We start from the raw sequence: 27,680 nt of genomic DNA, 5'->3' as shown, positions 1-27,680 counted from the left end.
AGAAAAAAATATACAAGTCCATTAATCCACTTTACAGAACACAAAGTAGAGTTGAGGGCTCTTTTTGACTTAAAATTACAACTTTATTAATAAAATTTTATCTAATTACAATTTACGAAAATCTAAAAAACAGTTGCTCTCTTTATTTATGGACAAATATGCTTAACATTTAAAATAAGAATGTTCTTTACAATTTGTTTGTACGCATTTTAATCTGAAGCTGGTCCATTTCGGGAGATGATCGACACTCTCTCGAAGAACTTATTTTTAAAGGATGAACAGTTTTCGTTCTTTGAATTGCTTTTTCTTCATTTTCTGTTTCACATCCCAGAAATTGGAATAGGCTTTTAAATAAATACATGCGATTGGATCTAATTTTCGGCAAATATTTAATATTAGCATAAAGCATAGAATAATTTATGAAATATGAATATAAATGTTAACGCATGGAATTCCAAATATGGCCAAATAAATAGAACCTTAATTGCGTACAAAGACATATTATCTGGCCATAGAAAAAAAAACAACATATGTAATTGTGATGATAAATGTGGTTTAAGTTATTGAATAATGATAAAATCTATATTCTGTGTTCATGCGGAATTGTCCTTTTAGTTTAACTATTTAATTATACACATTTGAATACGGAGATATTAGCATAATGCGACTGTCGACGTTGCAAGCCTGTTAAGTGATTAGTGGTTGAGTGGTTAGTTGAGTTATTTGTCATAATATGTCACCAATAGACACGTGTCATTATCAAATATGGGATATTATGCAACAAGATTTAAAATATCTCAAAATAATGAATAAAAATATTTTATACTTCAAGCCAGGTCTCCGTATGCGGTAAAGGGTTAACTTTAGTGATTTTTTGGGTAGGGGATCCTTATTATTTTTTCATGTGTAATTAAATATTTTTCATTCTATTTGGACTCAATTCCGGGGCCACATAGCTTGCTATCTCTTTTTTCATGCTGCGCATTGAATGTAAAAGAAAGAGACCAAACTCATACTTTTGATAACAGGTTTTGATATGGCCAGTGCTATTTCAATGTTCATCGCTGCGAATGAGTTTACTTTTAGTAATTTGTATGATTTTCTTCTCATTTTAAAGGTTGATTCGTTATATTGACGATAATAATTTGAGGATTTATTAAAAGTGTGGTGTATCATCATTGGCAAGACGCTGTTGTTTTAATTTTGTTGAGCAATAAACTCAGATCAACATATTTTATCGATTACTTTGAGTGCACCCAGTTGTATTTCGGCGAAGACCCATAAAATTATTTTGACATTCATGATCTAAATTAGTGTTTGCCCCAGGTGATATTTCGAAAGCCCGCATTGAAAAATAAAACATGGTAAATATGTATTTTTTGCGTATCCCTGAATTAAATATGTTTTACAAGGCGTTTAAATATAAAAACTTTGTACAAATTTGAAGTTTACGGCCCATCTGGGCCATGTAAATATGATTGTTGCTGCCAGGGTGCTTGTCTATTTTAAAATTGGATTCAAGCGTGCAGTAATAATGATTTTCACCCAAAAAATGTATCTTTATTACATTAGTAATTCATTAGTGACGATCATTCCTGCTTTATTTTTCAGGGCAATGAGACATCAATTCCTATGGAGTTATGCTCCAATTGTACGTATTCACTGTTTTTATTATTATATATTTTAAGATTTTACGTTATATTTTGTGATATTTTCATTCAATTCTATTCTATGACATTCAAGGTCTTAGACATCTTTCAGAAAACATAATGTAAATTAGGGCAGACCCTGCCTTTCCATCTAACATAATAAAAAACTTACCTACTTGGTAATGACTTTATGAAATGCTCGTTTTTCCCCCTTTTAGACATCTTTTTTGACTTACTAATGCACAATGCTGCATCTGCTATAATAAATATTGCACTTGATCTTCTTTTGGTGATTAATCAACCGCCCTTACTCATATTCTAGTTCTACTAGAACCATTTTAACAGGCCCTTGTTAATAATGAATTTTTTAATATTATATGTGTTTTTTCAAGTTATTTTTTATTGAAAAACAAATGTGATTGGATTATTTGTTTTTCAGCAAGACTGAATTGCATTGATTTGAAAGCGGAAAACTGTAAGTGGCAGTGACTGCTCAAATTAAATATAAATGAATGTTAGTTGTGTATGGCTTTTGTTTGAGAAAACATTATGATTTTATAGCGCCCGCGTAAGTTGAGAAACACTCCGTTCCGGAACGTTCTCATCGCTGTTTCGTGTTCCCTAATATGGACAAAATCATGGTGCGTTCTGACATAGCCTTAGATTGCATATTGATACATCTTTACATTAGATGTCACCTAACCCACTTCCTAATGTGTGTCGATGTACATAATATATGTGTTTCAGTAGATACCACACACTTTGTGAATAATTTGACAAATGTCATGTACATAAGTGTCTCATACTTTATGTAGTGTTTCTGTGCTCGTAGTAAAGATAGATGGACTGCTTATGAGGACATTAAGCCCTACATGAAACAAAGACAAATCCTTGCACTTGTTACATGATGCGAATACATTATTTTAGGAAATGCTTAGATAAGTATTATTGAATTGCAAATAATAGAGGTGTGCTTAGATTAAGTGTTTAGGTTAACAAAACATTACATATTGTTATACTGTATCCTCCTATAGAGTATATTATCTTCGCTGAGGTGTTAATACCCCATAAATGCATATTTTTTACATCTGTGTTTGTGTTCAAATGTCTAAGAAACAATAAAATGTCGAAACGTTAAAATAAATCGATTCCTATCTTGAGACGTAATCTAAATCATATTTGAATCAACTTTTAACCATATCTTTAAAGAAATAACGCTATTCAATGAATATTTTATCACAAAAAACCAAAAAAAGATTTTAGAGAATGTATTTTAAAAAAATATAACTATCTGATTTTAACCATTTTTAGTTGCAGATAAGCTTCAACATTATGTTTTCACAATACTCAATTGTTACAAGATTGTTTTCAAGAAATTTGAAAAGCAAACAGCGATGCATACAATTTTGTATTTATGGTTATAAATTTGACATCATTACGAAGATAAATATTTGATTTAACTAGAAATAGTTATTGTTTCCATGAGCTGTAAATTAAATATCATATTCCCAACACTTTTAAGATAAACTTTATTTTGTTAATCAGCAGACACTTTAGTTTACATAGCGGAGAAAATACATAGGAAACGGTTTTGGATAGTATTGAAAAGATTTTATGGACATATGTTGCCTCTATCTAAAAGTTCAAATTTTACTGTACAATTTGCTTGAATAAATGTGGAAACTAAGCACAAAAATAAATACACTAAATCTCACGAGAAGCTATGAGATAGTTAGCTAATCTGAATATCTCTATAATGTAAAATATTTTAGGTAGCAACACTTATATCAATAATATTCATTATTCTCCCATTGTGCGAAGTACTACATGACTCGAAAGAAGCCATTTATTAAGATGTTTGCATGTAAATTTATTGATTATCAAACTATATCTTATATTAAAATTGGTATTCCATGATATGAGAGCATAATTTTTTTCTATAAATGAATTATTTAGGGGTCCGTTGTGTAAGGGTAAATGACTTTTAAAATGAAAAAAAAAAACTTGCCTTTTTAAATATATTTAGTATGTTTGAACCTATGTGTTAGGTATGTAAAATGACAATACATTAAAGTGGAATCTATTCTTAGCGAATCGTAAAATTATCAGATTTTTTTCCATGTCAAAATATAGAATTAACGACATATAAATTCTCTACTGAATAAAAAACTGTTTTTCTTTGAAATATTTCCTGCTTGCAGTTTTAATTAAATTAAGAATCAAATGAACTTTGAATGCGATTAAATTACCAGCGCAACTCTTTTTTATTTATGTTATAGAAATGAACTTTTATAAAAGATTTTTGAACTTCTTAATGGCAAATAGGTGCATAGGTTTTCACGGTCACTGTTATCAATATGCATCTTTTTTTGGGTCATCCCGTGTAAGTTGGATTCGTTCCGACGTTTCGGCTACCATTGCAGGAGCCATCTTACCCTGATGAAACGGTTTACCCTGAAGATGGCTCCTGGAATGGTAGCCGAAACGTTGGAACGAATCCAACTTACATGGGATCACCCAAAAAAGATACATATTGATTTTCTTAAGGGCAACTCTCCTTCTGCATTTAGACATAATCCAAATGACATTTGAGTTTAGGTCTTTATATTGATTTTCTCCATGTGACTTATGCTAAATTACATGATTCTTATTGCATACACTTACTGTATCTACTGTCACCTGACCAAATACCCGATTCATTATGTCGAGTTCACTAAGTCAATATTGTCACATTGAAATGCAGATGATATAAAATTTGAATGAAGTTTTTTAATGTTCTCTCATCTTTGAAAGATTACGTCAGATCGGATTTGCATTAACATAATTCCCCATTACAGTCGAAAATGACAATTAACTAAACTGATTAACTGACATTTTTACCTTTGATTTTTATTTTACCACATTGAGGTTTGAATTATATTCAGATTATATGTAATGAATAATAAATGTTTTAGTTTGAGTTAGTGGAGCGTAGATCAAAAGTACCTTGGCCCTGTAATTATTTTACTATCAATACAGCTGTATCGTTAAAATAATTGAGATACATACATTCAAATGACTAAACCAGCATATTCAGATTTATTAAAAAAAAGATACTTAATGTACACCACAAATCAATCACCTATAAAATAATATTGATTGTATTATTATTTCTTCATGTGTGTAATATCTAGCAGTGTGAAACATTTATTTTAGTCCGGTAGTTTTTTTCAAAATAGATTCTATTTCTTAATTAATTTACATACGACAGGCAGGAAAAAACATGTCTTCTATAATTGATTGTGTCTTTGTTGTTTCTCTTTTCCCCGGAATAAAACACGAAAATAACATATTAGATCTACCGAAGAACATATTAGATAATTATATATATATTACAACATCTCTGTTCGTACTTGTTTCAATTGTATATTAATAGTAACTGTCTCATCTGAATTAAATTTACTTAACCACAAAGTAGGAAAACATCATCACAGAGCACATTTGTAAGTTGCTTCAATCGGTTTCATAGAAGCCCCTTAATAGATAATTTAGTGGATTTAGCGATGTACCATTTCCTTTGTATCATCAAGTAGCACAGCATCACTTTGTGTGTCATTATTGATCATTATCGGTCAAATCCATGAAAATGCTTTATAATGCACGGTTGTCACAATTAAACACATAAGCAAGTGTAATAATTAATATTAAACGGGTGAATCTAGATTGCATTCTGTAAATCCGATTTTACAATTACTATTTATTTTTATTTATGAAGGTAAACATGAACAGAAAATATAAAAGGAAAAATGCTGAAACCCACTAAACCGCGAAACCGGCTTGTCAGCAAGATATATGCAATGATTATTAATGTTTTTACCAAGAGTAAAGTAATCTAGATTCACCCTTTTAAATTTTCATAGCTAAGGGGTTTATCAATGAAATGTGCATGTAGTAATAATCATACTTATATATAATATATATTAAATAGAAGTAAATTTTTATTAAATACCAGCCCAACGATGATTATAGAACTATTATTATTAGATGTGCATTATTAAATATTAGATTTTACAATGCACAGTTTTGCAGTGGTAATCGTAAACATTTCTGTTTAAATAACTCTGCTGTTGCAGATGTGATCATGTCTGTATCTTTAATTTAAGTCTTGACCACTACACCACGGCGGCCTCCGTGGTGTAGTGGTCAAGACGCTTGACTCACGCACGGAAGGTTCCGGGTTCGATTCCCGGTGAGAACAAAAAAAAAAAAATTTAAAATGTGATTTTTCTCAAGCCTGGGTGCTCTGTGATGTAATTCACCACTGTAATTAGGCCTCCTGGCCTGTTGTGGTGCAAAAAAAAAAAAAAAAAAAAAAAAAAAAAAAAAAAACCTGTAATTTTAAAAAAAAAAAAAAAAAAAAAAAAGTGTGAGTATTAATACGAGTGTAGTCATAAATGTGCAAGTACTTAGATAAATTATTGGTGCATTGTAATAAATTACTTCCACCGTACTTTTAACAGATGCGTCAGTAAATTTGTTTTCATAAAGTTGTGTAGGCTTAGTGGAGACAAAATTATTAAAAAAAAACAATATTAAATGAGTAATTGTATTTCTAACAATAGTTATCTTGATTCTAATTGACTATTACTCAAAAACACATATTTGGAATAACCAGTTACCGGTTTTTTCGCTTTCCCAACATCATAAAGACTGGTATCTCCATTATAAAAACCAGCATATTGACTGTTTAGGACAAAGGCTTCAAACCACAGTTTCAGCCAAAGTTGTTTTTTATTTGTTTTAATGTGTTTTAACCAATTATGTGGGCTTTATACACATTCTGGCAAAAGGATTGTGCCAATTAGCGGTTTAAGTACTTTTGCTAGAATATGGATAAGACCCACATAATTGGTTAAAAACATGTTAAAAAGAATGAAACCGCTTTTTCCACAATTGTAATGTAAAGCCTTCCTCGTCTCGTAATGTAAAGCCAAGCTCGTCCTGAACATAGTCAACATTTATACAAAGTCAGGACAAATATGTATTTTGTTTCGGGATATGATTTATTTTCCATAGTGAATTTCTACTACAAGCTTTCATAAACAAATTTGTATTTTTTATGGCTAAAAATAATACTTACTGTATCTATTGCATCTATTATTAGATTTCAACATCTTAAAGTAATTTTCGCTGATGTTTTTTTAATGTATCCGTTTTACATAAGTACGTACATCAGAATAAGATTAAATAAATTGTGGTTCTATTGACTTTTTCCAAATATTTTGTTGTTGTTTTTACCTCTCTTAAGAACTTCGCATTTTACTTCTTGCCAGAATATTGACACTCGTTTCTAGTGATGGGATATGTGTCAAACACGAGTATTCTTACCATCAAATTTTACATTGGTTAAAAGGAAAATAATATAAATAAATAAACCAGTGTAATTTAAACCTCCCAAGAAAAGAGAAAATCATTGTATTATTATTATTTCTACAAATTTTTATATGTTTTGGACATTAAATTAAATCCAAAAATATGTTTAAAAAAATATGTATTTCATGTAGGTTATAAAACTATATATATATATATACTTTTGTAAATTTAAAATTCTATATGAGTTGTATATTAACAATAAAATTGTAAAATCATATGTAATTTAAAAACAGTAATTTTCTTTATGGGCAGTATAAAACATTAATTCATAGAAATCAAATAATGCATAAATGAAATCCATACTAATATTATTAATGGGAAAATTTGTTTGTTTGTTTGGTTTCCTTCATGTCTCAACGGAGCGACCGATTGACATATTTTTTGTAAACGGATACCCGGAGAGGTTAGAAGTAAAATGGGGTACTTACTTTTCATCCCAAATAAAAAAATATACATCAACAATAAGCAACATAACATATTTGAAAATGAGTAGACGGTGAGCTGGAATGTCAGAAAGACTGAATTTGAAATGAATTATGAAAATAATTCTTATAATAAAAATGTTATTATGAAAATAAAACTTTGTTAATAGTGTTGCACAATTTTAATCTTTTACAAGAACACTACTACAGTTTCGGGAGAGCACTCGTCCCATCGATGGGTGATATAAAACTAATAGTACATACAGAACATTGGTCACGGTTTCATTATCGAATCTATACAAAAAACAAACAAATTAATCAGTGATGGAACCTGAAGTAGGGTGGTTATTCCTCTTATCTAAGGTGTTAGCATACCACCCTACCCCACTACCTTCCATAACCAATAACCACCCCTCCAGGATGTAGAATGTTTATAAAACAGTATTTTTGTTAAAATCCTAGTAGTTATTTTTCATAATAAAAAACCTTTTGAAAATTTTAGTTTTTGTAGATATTTTGCTTTGTGAAAATGGCTCTCAATTAAACGTAGTTATGCAGAAAGCAGCCAGCCACAGAAAAGTGAAACTGAGATGACAGCACTTTTGTGAAAAGAGTGAATAATTAAGTCTACACAACAGTTGGAATTTTTTTGACTTTAACAAATGATAAACAATGAAACAATTTTTAGTTTTAGTTTTATCTCACCCGTAGATGGGAGGAGTGCTCTCCCGAAACTGTAGTAGTGTTCTTGTAAAATAATAAAATTGTGTAGCACTAATAACAAAGTTTTATTTTCATAATAATATATAATGAAGTGTTACAAGTGAATGCCGATTTAATTAATAATATTAATTCTTTAAATTTCTATAATTGACTTGCTTTAACTATGGTTAGTTTGGTTTGCTTTTCGTTTTGGTTTTGCAGTAGTATTTTGGATTTTTGAACAGAATGACGATGCTACGTCTCCATAGACTAACGGATCATCGTATTTCTTTCTTAGCAATTGTTGGAAGACCAAGGACTTTCAATCCCGATAAAATATATGATTCCATTAAGAAAATTCTTATTGATAAACAAAAACTTATTGTTAAATGACACAACTAACTCATTACCTAAATATTTTTTCCCTAATACCACGAGCTAACAGCGAAGTCGCAGGTAAAAGCTAGTAGTAAATAATTCTAAAAATTCAAATTAAAACTGTTTTTTATTTTTATCCATGTATAAATCTCCATTTATTAGACAGACTGTTTTTTCTTCTTTGCATTTTGCCTTTTAATGTAATTTATTCACATCCATAATTCGACAAAGAGTGACAGTTTTTATGCAAGAATTTGAAAAAGATGTTAATTTGTGTAGTTCCAAAGCCATTTGACATTTCAGTATCTCGTGTGTACCTATAACACCGAATTTAAATTAACATTCCAATCCATAGACAAATGTTTGCAGAATTTGTTAAGCAAACTCGAACACACTTGAATTTTTACTGGAATATTTCATGAATATATACATCAAAGAACACCAAAGTAACTAAGATAAAATTATCATCTACACTAACAGACATACAATCCAAACATCCTTTATAATTCTCATGTTTTACTCAGCTCTACTGCGCAATCATCTCATCCACTATCAAAAATGTTTCTGCGGCAATTATTAAAAGATCAGTTGTAAAGAAACATTTAATTTCCTTTTATTTTCTTGAACAATCCTCCCTTTTTGTTTACACTTTTCCTTTTTAAATAAAAAAAAAAAAAAAACTCTGTAAACTTCTATTTTAGAGGCTTGTCAACAGGTGAGAAAGAGAGGATAATATGGAAGGAAGATAACACCCAGACCAATGAAGAAGTTCAGTGGTTTTTTCATAAAAAATTTTTATTTCTTAATAAACAATCTAACTAAAGCAAATTAAAAATTGTATATCTTATTATCGCTACAATTTTTTAATTACTCCGCACGTCTGTCACTAGTTCTCTTCGGTGAGTTGTCCTGATTGGTGGGTTGACTTACTGGAACTCGGAAATCTACCACAACACTTTATCATCGGTTAATTTAGAAGAACTTGTGGTGTCAAAAGTAGTTCATTTTTATGATTTTTTTCATACATTTTAGAGAAACTTTGCTGTACAATTAAATGCTCCAACTTTTACTGCGGGTAAGAAAACATTTTTGTATTCAATTTCCCATAGCACTGAACTTCTTCTATATTGAGAACAAAAATCTCTTAGATTTTTTTTATGCAACTGGCGGAAATCAAATCCGCAACACCAGTTTCACAGTTGACCATCTAACCCTGTCGTCTGTCAAATTAAGGACTTTTATTTATGTACACATATTCTCGTATCTATTTTTTCGACCTTTTTTGATTTTGACCTTTTCAGAATTTTGTCTTAACCCCTTCAAATACCCGGACTTCTATATTTCCTCTGAAAAATTCTCTACCTCTGTTGAAAATTTTTGTTTATGCTGTGACCAGTTAACTAATGTGTTTCACTTAAAATATTATGTAAAATGTATAATTTATTATACCTTCATTATTTTGAATCAATAACACTGCTCAACAGTTTGTCTAATTTTACGATTTTCTTTACGTTAATTATTCTCCGCTTTGTAGCATAAAAGTATACAAACATTTCATTTGTCTTATTTTTAGGATGAAATATTACTTCTTCTTGTTGGGCTAATGTGGAGCTATAAAACTGTTTCCAAAAGACAACATAGATATTTTTTCCACGGCAAGTCTTAAACTCCATTCATCATTGATTGTACTTCATAAGCAATAATTTAATTCAATGTTAATATGGCTTAGTTTAATTCAAATTTAACGAGCTGTATAAATTACAGAGGATGAAAAACTATTAATTAACTATTATTCCCTTTTTCACAAAGGGAAATATGTACGAAAAACAATATGTGTTTTTTTTACGGAGATCGATTGGTAAAATTTTAGCAAAACTATAAATGTGTGAAGTTCTCGCGAGTCGAATTGGATTGGATTATTATTTAATTGAGTGATAATATGAAAATATTTAAAAAATAACACGCCTGTACAAAGGTATATGCAAGCATATAAAATATAATGAAAAACCAGTTAATAATTTATTTCGTTAATTTTTTCACACGCATAAGGCTTTTACATACATAGAAGTTATATAAAACATGAGTATATAAACAACATAAAATTTTTAAACTACAATATAAAGAAATAAAAGATAGGAACATTGTTAAGATAGTTGGTATAAAAATAAAAATATGAGTGCATAAACAACATACATTTCAAAAAATACTTAAAGTTGGTTTTTAACTCTTGTGTGGCTGTGATGTCACACTAGTCGACATAGGACACAAGATTTGATATATCTCTCTTATTTTTTTAAATTATGAATTCGTATTTTTTGTAATCTTCAAATGGACGTTTTCACACCCGATTTGGAAAGTAAAATTTGTATCACTATGCTATATGTAAATACAAAAAATATTTAACCTTGCAAAGCAAAGCATGAATGTACGCTAATTCAGCAACACATATATACAGATACCTTATACAAGACAGAGCACGAATATAGAAGTCATAACTTGGAAGACTGAGACGCTGTTCTGCGGTAGGTGTCATCTAAAACAGATTTAGTCTTCAGTCGGTTAATGACAATGATGGGGGACGCACGCGCGTAATATGAGCGGCGTATTTGTGATTTTTAATTTATTTTGCTATAACAGGATTAAATTATATGTTTATTCCCATAAATTATGGAAAAGGAGTTATTAAACAGTAGTCTCTATGTTTTCCATTTTTTCAAATGTCTGAACTTTAGAATATTCCGTCTTTTACTAGTGGTAACACGATGTTACATCACCGCGCGCAAAGGGATTATTTACCACAGTCTTTTAAGAGTTAATAATGATTTCATGCAACAGTAGCAACAACATTCCCATTCCGCACCTGATGGTGCCCAGGGCACTGAATCGGTACACCAATCGCAGCGTATCTTGATCATTTTTTATTACAAAAAGGTAAGATGATCAGTCTTACGCTTCAGGTACCAGTCCAGGGACTATGAAATATTCTGGTGTGAAAACACCTTTTCAAATAAATATTTCATATCAACCGGCATTCGCTTCTTAACACTTCATTATAAATTATTATGAAAATAAAACTTTGTTATCAGTGTTACACAATTTTATTATTTTAGAACAATACTACAGTTTCGGGAGAGCACTCCTCCCATCGACGGGTGATATAAAACTAATAGTACAAATAGAATATTTTTCACGGCTTCATTATCGAATCTATACAAACGCCTGAAAATGTTATTTTTTCAATTTCTATACTTCTTCATGGACCAGGTGGATTTATCAACAATATTTTGAGTTTGTCCAAATTTTTGTAGACAAGGACTGGATTCAACTCCCTAGTATGTAGATGAAATAATTCAATTAGATGAATCTCACCCGCATAAATAAAGGTCTCAGCTCTTTAACTTCACAAACATCAACAGATGAAAAAAATTAAGGAATATAGATGTTCAAATATGGGCAGAATGGTGAATGTTACACAGTGTGTAAAGTGGCCACTTAAACCAACCATGGACAGATCATAAGCCCTGTAGATGCCTAGATTTCTATATTATCTTCTCTTAAATTTTCTTCATCTCTGTCGTAATATGTTAGTATAAACAGCTCCCCAGGGAGTTGAATCCAGCCCTTGTCTACAAAAATTTGGACAAACTCAAAATATTGTTGATATTCTTAATCGTTTAAAAATGACACGTAATGATAATATATAATTTATACCACTCGTTAATTGATCATTATCAAGATAATTATTCAGCTGTATGGCTTTCTGGTTTACTGTGAGAGTGGTTAATTATATTTAATTAGTGGTTACTATGAGTGGTTATTAGATTAATTATACTCTTAGTTACACAAACAATAATTAAAAATATAGTTGCATATTAATTTCTTAATCTTGCAACTGTAGTTACAATCTGTTAGTTGTTTGCAGAGTGCAGTGGGAAAGGGGTTGCATTTACGAGCATAAAAAGCTCATTTTTATTTAAAAGACTACATAATTTGTTCTTTTAAATTCAAAATTACGAAAATGGAACTATGTAAGTTAGTAATAATAATAATCTGACCCTTAACATTAGATTTTATTTTCGAATGTACTTTTGTTTTCTTAAATTTATCTGACAAACATTGTAATTGTTGTATTGATCAGATTTAGTGCCTGTTGAATGCTGTTAAAACTCGAATAAAAATATAAAAAATGTTTTAAAGTGTGTCAACCTGTCATTCTTTAAAATTTTTCTTTTATTAATTACAATACCTTTCACCAAGAAATTTTGTCAACTAATTTGAATGTTTTTAATTTTTAAAAAATGTAATTTTTTAAATTTGAACTATTCTTATTTTTAACTTTTGTAATGATCAAACAACCTTTAAAAATTATCAAAAATTGTTTTTTTTTTTTTTAATTATGTTTGAGAGACTAGTTTGAAGTGAGCGTTTTAATATTTGACTAATAACTTCGAGTAAAAATTACTAGTAAATATTTTAGTATTTTTTTAAGGAATTTTTGCAGAATTCTCATCTCATACATTTGGAGTTAACTGGTTATTTGTTACAAGTTTTTTTTTTACTGTATGGGTACTATATCTGTTTTTTTTGTGGAAAACTGGGTTGTGGTCTCGTGGTAGTATCTTGAACTCAGATCGGATGTCGTAGGTTCTAACTCTGTTCTGTACAGCTATATGATTCATAATTGAGTGAACTTGTTGAAAATTACTCGTGGCTCTTGCTAGAGCATATAGGACATGCTCGGGGGAAGCACTCCCGGTTCTAAGGGGCTTGTTCCCGTTGGATCTGGAGGTCTAGCAACGATCCGAGAATTTATACTTAAAGAGAAAGCGTTTCTCCTTGATCGTTGACACCCAATTGAAGGAATGTCTTGATTGCATCCAATCTCTTCTCGATGCTTGGCAATCGTGATGGGAATCTTCCCCTTCAGGAAGGGCTACATTTTTTCCCCCTCAATCCGTCAGCGCTTAAAATCTTCTCGGGATCTCCCTGATCACTGGACTATCCAGTTTTTATCAGGTCATGATAAATTTAATGGAAAATTATTTCTTTTTTATTTTGTCGATTCCCCTTCTGCTGCTGCGGATATCCTAATCAATCTCTGAACTCATCTTGTGGTCTTGTCTCTTTCCCTCTCTCGCTACTATCCTTGGCCCTTTTATAGGCCCTGTCCAATAAACAGATCTGGTGTGACCCAAAAATAATTTCAAGGCTTTTTAAAAGTTTTGTAATCATTTTGGCAAATTGATCATGTCCAATCAATTTAACCCCAGTCAGTGAAGAATTCACTTCCCTCTTTTCCTCAATACTTCTTTCCACACAGAGATGCCAATGCCACCAGATTACATAAAACTCTTTCAAGCAGCTTTTCTCATTCAGCAATGAGAAATTTTTCCTTGCATGTGGGCACCGCCAAGGAGATTTAAGTTCTCAGATGCATTGTGCGGTATGTATGTGGTGGGCCGGCTAATTTGTTGAAAATGTCTCCAAAGTTAATATTTGGGTAAGTGATTTGATGGCAAATTAAAAAAAATAATAGTAATAAAATAAAAGTACACAAACAATGAATTTTTTAAAAACTTTTTTACAAACATCAATTTTGTATAAAAAAATCTAAAACACTAGATTTTCTACAAACATGTTTTTGAGAGTTCTTATCTTAAATCGCGATAAGAATTGTACCAAGATAAACATCTCTAGTTTATCTTTAATTATTCAGAATCATGCAACAGTTTTCAATGATTGTCTTGTTACATTGCCGATTGTAGTTGGCTCACATTTTTTTGTAATGGCCTTTATTCAATTGTTTCATGATTGCAAACCATAAATTTACTACCCATTATTTCTGATTGCGTTCAGTTCAAATTGAACATAACATATTTAAAAAAAGGTTTGATATCAGAAACAAATTAAAACCAAACAAATATACCATCATGCTGTTTCCCCGTAAGGGTAGGCAGAGAGTCATGCCATGTCTTTCTCGGTCTTCCTCTATTTCTGTATTCATCATCATTCGCACTGTAAATATTTTTAGCCGTTCTTTCACTTTCCATTCGCTCTACATGTCTAAACCAATGCAGAGCTCCTTTCTATAATGCTTATCGCAGCCTTACATAATGTACGGATCTTAACATTTGTGCATCTATCGTACATAGTTTTACCACACATCTGAGAGATCGCATTTCAACAGCATTGCGCCTACTTTCATCCCTGTTTTTCCAATTCCATACTTCGCTCCCATTCATCAGAGTTGTGACCATAATTATATATAAGCATCGATCTTCATTGACTTGTGGGCAAATCTCGTACCTCTGATCGGGAGTCCGCACAGTCCCACGGAACTATAATTCATTAAAAAATTTAACGGTTTTTTTTACAAAACTGCATAACTGAAATTGGAAGCTTTCTTACTAACCGCAAAAAACATTCTGCATTAATGCAGCGTGCACAATGTATTTTTGCAGTTAATGAGAAAACATTGCAATTTCAGCCATGTAGTTTTTGTAAAAAAAACCTTTCAATTCTCTACAATTTTTTTCGTCAAAGAAATGACTCACTAAGCCTCTTTTAGATCCTTATTAGCAGGTGGAAAATAGAGGATATGGAAAATAGTCATGAAACATACATCAAAACACCCAGGTCAATTGAGAAAAAATCCCGAGTGATTTTTTTCTTGCAACTTACAATTGAAACCCTGATGCCATTTTCACAGTTAGCCATCTAACCTACTGTGCCACGGCACCCGTCTTCTATAGTATAGTGGTCAGACCTTTTAACTGACCACTGCATTTATTTGTTCCATCTTTAATTCCTATTTATTATAATTAGTCTCATTGGCCACTAAAAAAATAAAATCTGTGCCAAAATTATATATATTTTTATCTCAATTCTTTAAAGTTGTGTTGTCTTCACTATAAAAATACTAACAATATCCAGCTAAAAAAAATTATAAACCTTTCAGACTGGGTTAAAATATACATAAATTTGATGATTTACCTTACTAGCCCGAATATAACATGATATTTTTTACTCAAAATATTTTTCTAAAAAATACATTCGCATTATATTCGGGGTTTAGGCTGGTATTAGAGTTCACACTACCTACGCACACAGCCAAACCTTTTCGCACCCATAGTTTATATGTATGTAGATTGTGTGATCGCGATCTCGTGGCAGAAGAGTGAAAATGATGCTTCCAGTAGTAATCATTCAAGCGACACAGATGATTTATACCTTATTTTTTTATACTTGAATTCTTCCTTTCCTTCCTGCTTCAAATTTATAGGTTGCACTAATACGATATTTACTCCCGTTCACACCGAATTTAAAAATCGGCGAGTTTTAAAAAAAAATACTGGTATCTCTAAATAGGTTTCTTTTTTTTCTGCTTAAGTTGGTAGTCGGTATTACACAGTAAAATTAATTTTTAGTTTAGCAGTTTTGGCATAGTTTTGACAGGCATGCTTGTTTTAGAGCAAATTCCTGTCATCCTAAATTGTATTTAAGGCATATTTCATTCAAATTAAACTGATTTGATTGAATAAACATATATTATAAGATAATAAAACACGTTTGATGAACTTTGTCAATGTATTATCAGTTTGAGATCCAGTTTCATTAAAAATACCAAAAATGTTCAAATAATACTGAATATGAACCGGGACCACAAACCGGTTCAAAGTTAGGCATGGCCAGCCCTCCTGATTACAATAGGAATGTAAGAGACTTGCTGATGCTTGTCGATATAGTTAAATCTAATTTTCCACCTAAAAATACAATATTTGTATGAAACGTTATCACTGAAATGACTGGTACTATGTAACTGAAAAAGGCAACTAACAAAATATCAAAATATTGACATTTTAAGATAAAATTTTATTAGAATATACGGATAAACATTAGTAAATCTCTTGCATTATAATAGGTGGGCAGAAATATCATTTGTATTTATCCAAAATGTAAAATATAAATTAGTTCACCGGACTCCTGTTAAACAAGGATTTTTTTTACACTTTTGCATGAACTTATTACTGTAGGTGTAGAGAGGTATGCGAAAGTCTCTGGGTATCTCAAGAGACTCAAATCAAATGTGTGTCAATGGGCCCTTTTATAGTCTGATAGTAATAGTAATAATTAAAATTTGTTTTTTTGATATTCTGAATTGATTTTCATACAAAGAAACCTATCCACCATTATTAATTTAGTATATTTTTTATATGGTATTGCATAAAACATATCTCCTGTTTAAAATGGGAGTCCAGTGTATTTTCATAATGATTTTTCTCTCGTAATTTATTTAATATTTAACTATAATCAAGTTACTTGATTGTTATAATTGTCTTGTCTATTATGTTACTGATTGTTTTGTCAATGTTACGCAGTCGATGCGGACGAAATTCGGCGTCTGGGGAAGAGGTTCAAAAAACTGGATCTCGACAACTCGGGCGCCCTGTCGATCGATGAGTTCATGTCTCTTCCTGAGCTGCAGCAGAATCCGCTGGTGCAGCGCGTTATCGACATATTCGATGCCGACGGGAACGGGGAAGTGGATTTCAAGGAGTTCATACAAGGAGTCTCGCAGTTCAGTGTTAAGGGGGACAAACTCTCCAAGCTGAGATTCGCCTTTCGGATCTATGACATGGATAATGATGGCTACATCTCCAATGGTGAACTGTTTCAGGTGACATGTCTTTCAACTTGTAATTCATATTAATTTATTATTATTACTTATTATGGGTGATTTAAATGTCAATTGTCTTTTGTATGCTGACGATGCCGTACTTCTTGCTAACAACAAAGAGGAACTGCGCAATTCTTGGTAACATAGGTCTACGATGTATGCAAGGTACGCGATTTGCTGATGAATGTCGATAAATCGAATGTGATGGTTTTTGAGAGAAATGAAAGTATGACTAAATGTGAAATCACTGTGAATGGAGTTATACTAAAACAAGTAGAAGAATTTGTGTATCTGGGAAGTATGTTTACTGGGGATGGAATGACTGAGAAAGATATTGAAAGGAATACTTAGGAATCTTAAATCAACCATGGCAAATAAATGTTTGTCGCAAGAGGCAAAATTAGTTCACAACGGAGTCCTGGTCCCGACCCTGATGTATGGGAGCAAAGTATGGACTTGGAAAAACAGGAATGAAAGTAGGCTGAATGCTATCGAAATGCAAACTCTCAGGCGAATGTGTGGTAAAACTATGTACGATAGATGTACAAATGTTGAGATCCGTACTCTCGAATACGGGTTTCAGATATGGAATCCTTTTTTTGTTAAGGATATCAACTTGTTGGAAAGAGTCCGAAGACGAGCTCAGCCACCGTACGGGCTGGGCGTGAAATATAGTTCCTCCCCAACCGTAGCTTATAATCTTATAATAAATCTGAAAATAAGTTGTTATATGTTAGAAAACAATGAGTTTATGTTTATAAATCATTAGTGTGTAGTAGTGTAGTCATGTTTCAACAAACAGTGGAAAAAAGAAGACTATTTATTTAATAGCATTGTTTTATACTTTATTCTTAACAAAATATGTGACAAATAGTGAACAATGGAAACTTACAAAAATAGTGCGTCTGTAACCTTAAAATCATAAAATTCCATATGAATCCTTTAAAACCGTTTAAGAATGCATCAGTTTTTGACGCGAAAGTACCTAAATTTTGCTATTTAGAACACTACACCCATAATTAAAAAAATTACAACAGTGCTACTAAAAGTGAACTGACATTTATTGATAAATACATAATATTTCAAATATCTGCCTTCTAATAATATACAAAATTATAAATCAAACCGCTTATACACGCGTTTGTGTAATATTCATGTAAAGAAGTGAATTTGAACAGGAATGTTGCGTCTCATAAAACGAAATAATACGGACCAAAATGGACACCAAGTCGTTGGAACAATAGGCGTAATCCCCCAGTCTACACACGTGCGTTTCCAGAAATTCTCCAGCAGCCTAGTGGACCACATGGTGACAATATCTACCTACTGTCTACAAAAGATTCTCTTCGGACATCTATCTCCCTTTGTTAACCATGGAGTTGATACAGTGCTTTATTTATTTAGTTTTTTATTGCTTACTTCTTGGTATGAACACTTGACCAATTTACTACTATACTCTATTTTTTATAAATTTATTGATATTGTTTTAACTTTGCTGGAATTCCTCTCATCCATGCGCTTTGTAGCTGCACGATGATTGGTTATCCAGCTTTCATATTTCAACTTTAAAATACCTTAATTTTGTAAACGGGGTCTAGAATTCCAATCGTCTATGCGCTTAGTAGCAGCAAGGCGTGTTGTAATCTTACTCCTTTTTACTATTCATATTATTATTATTTTGTAATACACTAAATTTATTTGTCATTTTTTAAAATGTGTAAATGGGGGCTAAATTTCTAACTGTCTATGCGCTCTGTAGCTGCAAGACGTCCTGTAATCTAGCTCCTATCTATTATAATTTTTGATTGATCTTAATTGAAAACGAGGAACTAGAATCCCAACCGTCTATGCGCTCTGTAGCTGCAAGACGTACTGGGATATTTATTAATTGTACAGCGCCCTTGAGGTGATTTTCACAAAAACGGCGCTTTATAAATTATCCAACTATATATACAAAGTTGTCGCCGACCCTGAAACGGCTTCCATATGTGGAGAGACTGGAAACTCTCGGTCTCACAACACTGCAGGAATGGCGAGAAAGGGGTGACCTGATACAAGATACTCGACAATCACTATAGCTGCCCAAATTTGGATCCCATGTTCAAGCTTAAACAGGATGCCCGTCTTCGAGGCCACAGTCTCAGGCTGGAGAAAACGAGATTCAATCTAAATCCACGGAAGCATTTCCTGAGCAATAGGGCTGTTGATGGTTGGAATAAGCTGCCACAAGAGCTGATGAAAATGGACTAGATTTGTTTTGGGAAAAGTTAAAGTGCGCCAACAACTAACTAGATTTAAGATTTAAGCGTATCAGCTATAAGCTGCTCTCTTAAAATTAATAATAATAATAATTATGTAAGGCTGAGACAATCATTATCGACAAAATCAAGAAAGGAGCTCTGCGCTGGTTTGGACATGTAGAACGAATAGACAGCGAAAGAACGGCTAAGAATATTTACAATGTGAATATTAATAGATGCAGAAATAGAGGAAGACCGAGAAAGTCATGGCATGACCAAATCCAACAAATGCTTGAAGATGGACCTGTCAAAAGTTGGAATAATCGGCGCACCTGCATGAGAAGATTTATGAATGCAGAGGAAGCGAGATCTGTATGCAAAGAAAGAGTGATGTGGCGTGATTGTTGTTGTTGTTATTACTCATTATAGGCAGGTAGCTGGTGCGCCTGCATCTCGTGTGCTGCTTTTTGTCTGCTTTCTTCTTTGAAGGACTTACTGATTTTCCAACCCGATTACTTTATAATATGTTTTTATTTATTTTTAATCACTAAATTACATTAATTGTTTAACATAATTATTATTCAAAATGAATTGTTCCTCTGTTAAGGCATCAACTTACAAGTTATTCAGTGCAGTTCAGTTAATTAATTAATTATGGATAACTTATATAGCGCCATTTTCGTAATAAAATACCTCAAGGGCGCTTTACATGATGATTCTATTAAGTTAATTTAATTGAAGCTTTTAAATTTGTAATTTAATTAAAATAATTTATTTTGTTGTCACGTGCTACGGATTTATTCAAATGATTTAGTTAAGTGCCAAAAACAGCATTTATATTGTAAATAATACGAGTATACAATATAATCTGTTTGCAAAACATTGATAAAGGTAGCTAAAACCCTTAAGAAAATTAATTTGTATGCAAACATATTAGGCACTGTCTATCCTCACTAGGTATTTGTAAATACCCGCTCTGAGGTAGGCAGCATTTACTTATTTTTTTATAAAATACATCTTTAATCTCAAATTTAAGTCAAAGTAATATCTTAAGAGAATAGAGATTTTTTAAAAAAGAATATGGAAATCTGAAAAAAACTGGAATTAAAAAATCGAAAGTGGCAAAGTTTTGTTTTTATTATTAACTCTTAAAAGACTGCGCTAAAAAATCTCTCTACAAGCGGTGCTATACTGAGTTACATTAAGCAAAAGACGAGATATTTGAAAACACAGATTTTTTTATAAAGTATTTAAATAAATAATAGAATAAGAATAGGTATTAAAGTCAATAACATGAATACAACATTTGTACATTATGCGGTCGTATTGTTTGCTGAACAATTTGAAATAAGAGCGTAGTAAATTGCGCCTTTAGATCATCTTGTGGGTTGATGCTTGAAAGATATGCATATTCAAATGGGTTATTGATCTGCTGTGGTCTTACAATAAAAATATTATGTTCTTTTGTTGAGCCGTTTAACAATTCAACAAATATGTGTTTTAAACACGCGTGATCTGTGACATGAATACATTATTTCCACTTTGTTTCATATTTCCAGATAATTTACTAGGAGTATAATATATTATTGCAAAACATTTTGTGCTCTCAGAATTTGCGCTAGCGATAATTTTTCCCATATTTTTAAATAGCACCAAATGTACCCGTCCAGAAAATCATTATCAGCACATGGTGCATTGGTACTCGTATTGTTGCATATCTCTATCATTTGATATATCAGTCTTGCGGTCAGATGCAAGATGATTGGTAATCTAGCTTCAATATGTTATCAACTATCAAATACCTGAATTTTGAATGGGGTCTAGAATTCCAACCGTCTATATGCTCAATAGCTGCAAGACTTGTTGTAATCTAACTCCTATTTTTATATATAATTTTTTTAAATATCATTAAACCACTAAATTTCATTATCAAATAAAAAACATTTGTTAATGGGATGGGGGGGAATTTCTTGCCATCCATGCGCTTTGGCGAAGTACATAAAGTATTAAAGTAATTGACACAAAATATACTCAGAATTATTTCACTAATATGTTAATTATAAAAAAGAAAAGAAAATTAGTAAAGATGAATAGAAATCAAAGACGAGAATTGAGAGAATGGCCATTCAATGCAAAGGATAGCTAATTTAATAGCAGCAGGCGTGGTGTGGAGCAAGTCCAACAGCTCATCATAATTATTAGCTGTTCTGTGGATGCTCACTAGGCGAGGGGAGAATGGTGGGTAAAGTTTGTCCTATTGGACTCACACTGGCTCATGTGTTGGAGTCTGGTGGTCCTTGTGGGTACCGGAAGCTTATCAGGGACAGTAATTTTGGACAATCCACTATGGTGCATATCACTTTGTGCATTAGAGTAAGGTCAGCATCGTCCTTCTGGTGGAATTGTTATGTATATTTTCCAATATTAGTTTTTTGTTGCATCTATCTATCTATGTAGGTAAACCCGTACCAAGACTGATGCAAGTTGTATCTGCATGGGTGGTATCGGTAGGGTATCGCAGCCGCAGGCAGCACAGCAGGACGTGACAGCAAGGCAATTTATGACCACTTGCTTAGTTTTAGACACATTTATTTTTAGTTCTCTTGTGTCAGAGGCCATTTTATTCATCGTCACTCAATACTGTATTCATTAAAATGCCTATCTTCAATACTAAATATTGCATATTTGAAACTTAGTCTTATTCAATTATTGATTTCTTAATCTGTGTTATATGTTTTGAAGAACAATACGTAATACTCTGTCAACTTTTGATCTTGGAGTATACCAATCTTGTCCAATACATTTTGTTTTAAATGGCGGAATAAGAAAAAAAAATACTCCTTGTAATGTTTGTCCAACTGATTTTTTTAACTCTTTAATTTGCATTGATCGTCTATTTTTAAAGATTTCAAATACTTCAATAGTTTGGCTCTCAGACTAATATCTAATAAGGCAATATTTTGTGTGCGTACTCATGATCTTGATTAGAGAGTAACGCACACTTGCAAGTTTTAATGAATTGTTTAAACAAACGATTGAAAAACAGTGGGCATGGAAAATTGGTCCGACTTTTATACACATATTGTGCAGTTGCCCGCATTTCATTACCTACCTCATTTGGTTGTAACAGATTTTATCACAGAGTGTGGTTAGTCTAATCAAAAACCATTTTAGATAAGAAACTCTACAACATGATACACTGTACATTATTAACCTTTCCGAGCCTGAACGTGAAAAAAAATCATGAGTTTCTGATGACCAGAAATACCCCCTAAAATTACTGTCAATTAAATTAACTTTTTTTTTAAACTTAGTTCCAGGAATTTTAATTATCAGTGCGTAATATTGACTTAATATACTATATCTAGCGAACATAGCTCCGCTAACCAAGTCATTTCAATTGATAAACCTACATAATATTATCTCTATTAGGTTATTTTTCCTTGTTATAGCAAATATATGCTTTGAAAGAATGGTTTATTAAAAGATCTGTTCTTTGTTAATATTTTCTTTTATTTATTCATTTATGTAAGCTAAAACTTGTTTTTTATTTTTTTTATTTCATTTTTTCTCTTTCAATGTCAATGCCTAGACGTCCATATTCCCTTCTCAAAAATGTTTTCCCTCTCGGTTTCAACAAATTTAGATCTTTATAAAACTGTTTTATATTTCCAGTTTCCTACGAAATTCATACTTTTTCTGTCGCGAGAGAATTTTGTATGACATCGCAAAGCTTTCACCGTGACACGTTGAACAGCACTAATTTAATGTTTCGCCATCCGTTAGTGGAGAAGTACTGCGAGGAATTGGGAGGGGGAATACATTTATTTAATAAACGCCCAAAGGCCTCTTACAATATAGTTAAAAGTACATATAAAAGATCATAGAAAATAACAAAAATAAACTCACAACTATTACACTCAACATGTAATTCATTCTATAAAAAAGAAAAAATGAAAAAAGAAATAAAGTGAAGATGAATGGAGAAACACATCAAATAGGGGAGAATTGAGGGGATGGCCATTCGATGGATAGGACAGCTAATTTGATAGCAGCAGAAGTGGTGTGGAGCAAGTCTAACAGCTCAGCATAATTTTTACCTGTTCTGTGGATGCTCACCAGGGGAGGGGAGAATGGCGGGTAAAGTTTGACCTATTGTACTCACACTGGAACAAGTGTTGGAGTCTGATGGTGTCTGATGCTATGTAAAATGTAAAGCACAAAATCCGGTTTTTAGTAGTTACGTCTGGAAAAAGCCACCAAGTAGCAAAAAGTTCATGTGCAAACTGACAAACATATCAAAGAATATTGAACTATAGAGCGATGAATTGTAATATTTGCTGTTTGCACGGGGGAAAGAAAAGACAAATGTGAATCATTATTGAAAGAATTTGACAGGAAAATATTTTAATAATTTTGATACATTCTTAACATTATGGAGTAGGTTTATGCAAAAAATTAAATCAATATAATTAATGAAAAAATTAGCTTTCTGGGCTGCTATTCTGAATGCATTTATAGTGCGGTATATTGTGTATTTACGGGGGACCCTAGATACCCCCCTTAAGCCCAGAAGGGTTAAGTCTCTTTTCATGTATAATATGAACTAAATGCTAATAGGAGTCTTATAAAATCCCTCTAAACTCTAAAGTATTAGATATGTATAATGATATTAATTTTGATGAGAATTTTGCAACTTGCCAACCCATTGCAGACATTTTCCACAGCATGGTATAGTTTCCTGCGTATAATGCGGCGTGTATGTTTGCAGGTACTCAAGATGATGGTCGGGAATAACTTGAAGGATACGCAGTTGCAGCAGATTGTGGACAAGACGATCTTATTCGCCGATAAGGATGAAGATGGGAAAATATCATTTGACGAGTTCTGTTCTGTGGTGGGCAATACAGATATCCATAAGAAAATGGTGGTGGACGTTTAATTCTACCGCTCTTGGTCAATTGTTTTTTGTATATTTTTGAAACGATATCTCTAACTATTAAGTATATATAAAATTGTTATCTAGTCATTGGCACTGTGGGGTAAATAGCGGGCAAAGATGCCATCTCTTTATGTTTTATATTTAAGACTCGTTACAATACTCTCGACTTAAATATTTAGTGTGATCCTGTGTTAGGTTTATTTAGTTTGGGTTACTATTAGTTGTATTAGCGTATTTCCGCGCCGGGCTGAGCTGTTCCCGTACGCTGTTTATCCCGCACGGCCAATCGACTCGTCGGATCTTTCGCTTAACTTTCTGTGTCCTACCGCGAGCCCGGGCTCGGGTTATATTCGATCCATTGTGCCATGATTGCGATAAATCAAGCAAATTTCTAAATCAAATTTTTAATAACATTTAAATTGAATAGTACCTACTATATAATATTCTAAGATATTTAGATTACGAAATCTGCACATTACAAATAATTGCAAATAAAGCAATACTTTTCTACTTTAGCGAGTATTCGTACGACACTCTTTTATTTATTCGAGGACAAGTTTTACATAGATGTTACATTAGCCTTTACTGTAATATACGGGTCCGCTGCATTGGGGTGAGACTCTTCTACATATTGGCTCCACAAGTCTGTGGCCTTACCTGATATACTTCAACCACCTGTATATATACCGCCTACATCCCCTAGTCTTCTTCCCCGGCTTCGCTGTCCATCGACCAATAACTCAATGCCTTTCAAGTCTCTCGGTGTTACTCTTCTAAGTCTACTTTAGCTTTTACTCGGAGGCTTTCATTTTTAATAATGATGTTGGACATGTTGGCGTGTTGAAGTCGCCGAAAGTTTCATTGTTGAATATTGAGAATGTTTTCAATTATATAATCTTGTTCCAGATACTACTATTTACTAGAATAAAGTCACTCTAGCTTTACCCGTTTCTGGCGTTCTGTATGTTGTTGATTTGTTAATATTATATGAACTATATCCGTGTTGATGTTTGATGAACTTAGCTTTCACTTTACTATTATTTGTAATGCGGCAGAAATCCTCAAGCCCAACATCTCATTACCGGTGGGATTAACTTGCATACTCCTCGGTTAACGTGTCGTGTTATTACTGTAATATAATTATGTTATTGCTGGTTCAATAACATCAATTTATTCCCTTAATAATATTAACATAATATTCTAAATGTTCTAGATAAATGTTCTAAAGCAGAATATCTTTAAATTTATGTCAATCATAAAATTACCGTTTACTTTAAAGGTACTAAAAGCAATCGAAGTAACTGTGTGTTCTTTTAATACTAGCTGAAGAGAATTATAGAGAAATTTACACAAAATACGTGCATAGTTTATAGTCTACTCATGACCTGTATTACAAATAATAATCGATGGCGCAATAATTATTCAAAATAATTTTACCTTATATTTTCATAACTAATCAGATCGTTTTAAAACATGGACCACTACATAATTTTAAAATCCTGCTATAAAAGTATTGTATATCTCGACATATCACCTTATTATATTAAAATAAATATTCAAACATAACATACAAAATGGTAGTTATGCAAGTTATTTCCTCGGGTACAAAATCAAAGATCTGTTGCATGATATGTGATGTATATGAAGTTTCTTGTTTTTATCATTTTAATTAATATTTAAATGGAAGAAAAGTAACTTGTAAATTTTAGTGAATTGTGTACGTCCTTTTTCTAAAGAATGTTGAATATCACTCGACATCCTGAAATAATTCATTCAGTTTTATAAAAGTGTTCCTTGATTGGATAATCATTATGTAGAATCTTGAATAGGAATAATACAGAAGGGATTTTCTCACCTCGGATATTTGCCGGGAGAGTTTCTTATTACAATTTATTGTTTCTTATTACTTTAAAGCCCCTTCCCACTAAATCCCTTTTGTGTCTATTTTATAAAATTCTTTGAATGAACCTAATGATAAATAATGTACTTAAAGACAGTAGGTAGTCTGTTTGGCTAAAATTTATAATTATATCCCAATTTTTAATGAATCGCTTAGTCTCTTTAGTTTGAAAGGATATAGTGTTCGCTTCAAATATAAAATATGAAAACTTATTGATATAATTATAAGATATGTAAGTTGTGGCTATTCAATGATATATTTTTGGATGCTATGCACAAAACGTCTTTACGGGTACATTTGGCACCCTGCGGATATAATATGTAACTCTGTTCTAAATAATACAGATAAAGTGAACTCAATAAGAAGCTTCTAGTGAGAGCCTTCCGCTATCCAAACCCCACGCTCATTCTTCTCTTCTTCCTGTCTTTATATAGGTTCTCCCGTTAGTTTGATGGTTCCCGGAGTGCCATCTCATCACATGTATAAATTCCTAGCTTCTTTATTTCGTATTAAGAAATCCAATGTACAATGTACATACATAAGTTATCGTATTGTAAGACATCACACTGTAAGTTTCTAAATAGTTACTACAATTTTGCGATTAGCTGAACAATTTGCCATGACTTATGCTTTAAAAAACCACACCACCTTTTACCCTAGTTTATAAATAAATTACCATCTACGTAATTAATACCAACATTGCTTTACGTTGTGTAAATGGCATATTTTCCCTAATTTATTGTGCTTAAATTACTTAAGTAGAAGTTAAGAAGATTTCAATAAATAATATCTCATGGAAATTCTAATTCGATTCGGTCACGAAGTAATGTCATTTGTTTGAAACGAACGCGGCACGGCACATCTACATTGGCAATACGTATTGTATATTGAATCATCGCTTTCTCCAAGTGTCCGTGATATATGATATTTATGTTTATTGTAATAACAGTCGACTTTTCTTGTGTACTATAAATACTAACAAATGATGTATATGCGAATATATTACTGTGAATGTGTCAGAATAATTCTATTTCTAATCATTATTTAAGTTGCATTGAATGAATGTGCAAAGTTTTTCTTATATTTATATGCCATTTAACGAGACCCTTCGCTAGGAATATAATTCCTCATTATTTTCAAATATACCTTGTGAGTAGGTTAACATTATCATTGTCTACCGTATTATATTACAAGATAATAGAAACCAGAGTTAATTTTGTTATAATACTAAAAGAGTTTATTTTAACTAAAACTTTAATTGTGTACTTTGATTTACAAACTCCTGTACAAGCATGGGGAACTTGCAATATTTCCAAATATATTTGTGCGTTTTAATATTCTCACATTCTAGAGTTAAG

The 27,680-nt window shown here is 31.9% G+C and overlaps 1 protein-coding gene across 2 annotated transcripts; it reads left to right on the top strand.

Moving 5' to 3' along the window:
- Nucleotides 1-1,042: 1,042 nt before the first annotated feature.
- Nucleotides 1,043-25,777, top strand: LOC148275799 (calcineurin subunit B type 2). Of its 2 annotated transcripts, XM_088235181.1 has the most exons (5): nt 1,046-1,364; nt 1,612-1,651; nt 2,089-2,124; nt 16,942-17,240; nt 24,252-24,573. In XM_088235181.1, exons 1-5 carry the CDS (start codon nt 1,362-1,364, stop codon nt 24,420-24,422), a joined length of 549 nt encoding a protein of 182 aa, XP_088091307.1. In that variant the 5' UTR covers nt 1,046-1,361; the 3' UTR covers nt 24,423-24,573. The 2 variants fall into 2 exon arrangements, with proteins under 2 accessions (XP_088091308.1, XP_088091307.1); XM_088235182.1 differs by lacking the exon at nt 2,089-2,124 and having other exon boundaries at nt 1,043-1,364; nt 24,252-25,777.
- The last annotated feature ends 1,903 nt before the right edge of the window (nt 25,778-27,680 follow it).

The sequence above is a fragment of the Micrasema longulum genome, unplaced genomic scaffold, assembly GCF_059751315.1.
Source record: "Micrasema longulum isolate JH-2025_06_02 unplaced genomic scaffold, ASM5975131v1 h1tg001342l, whole genome shotgun sequence".
Classification (NCBI taxonomy): Eukaryota; Metazoa; Arthropoda; class Insecta; order Trichoptera; family Brachycentridae; genus Micrasema; species Micrasema longulum.
The sequence above is the reverse complement of the archived record's forward strand: the minus strand, read 5'-3'. Positions and strand labels throughout refer to the sequence as shown.

What these genes read in the sequence shown, in the direction of transcription:
- LOC148275799 (XM_088235181.1), top strand. An exon ending in TGATTTGAAAGCGGAAAACT is followed by an intron (nt 2,125 to 16,941) that starts GTAAGTGGCAGT and finishes AATGTTACGCAG; the next exon opens with TCGATGCGGACGAAATTCGG. An exon ending in CCAATGGTGAACTGTTTCAG is followed by an intron (nt 17,241 to 24,251) that starts GTGACATGTCTT and finishes GTATGTTTGCAG; the next exon opens with GTACTCAAGATGATGGTCGG.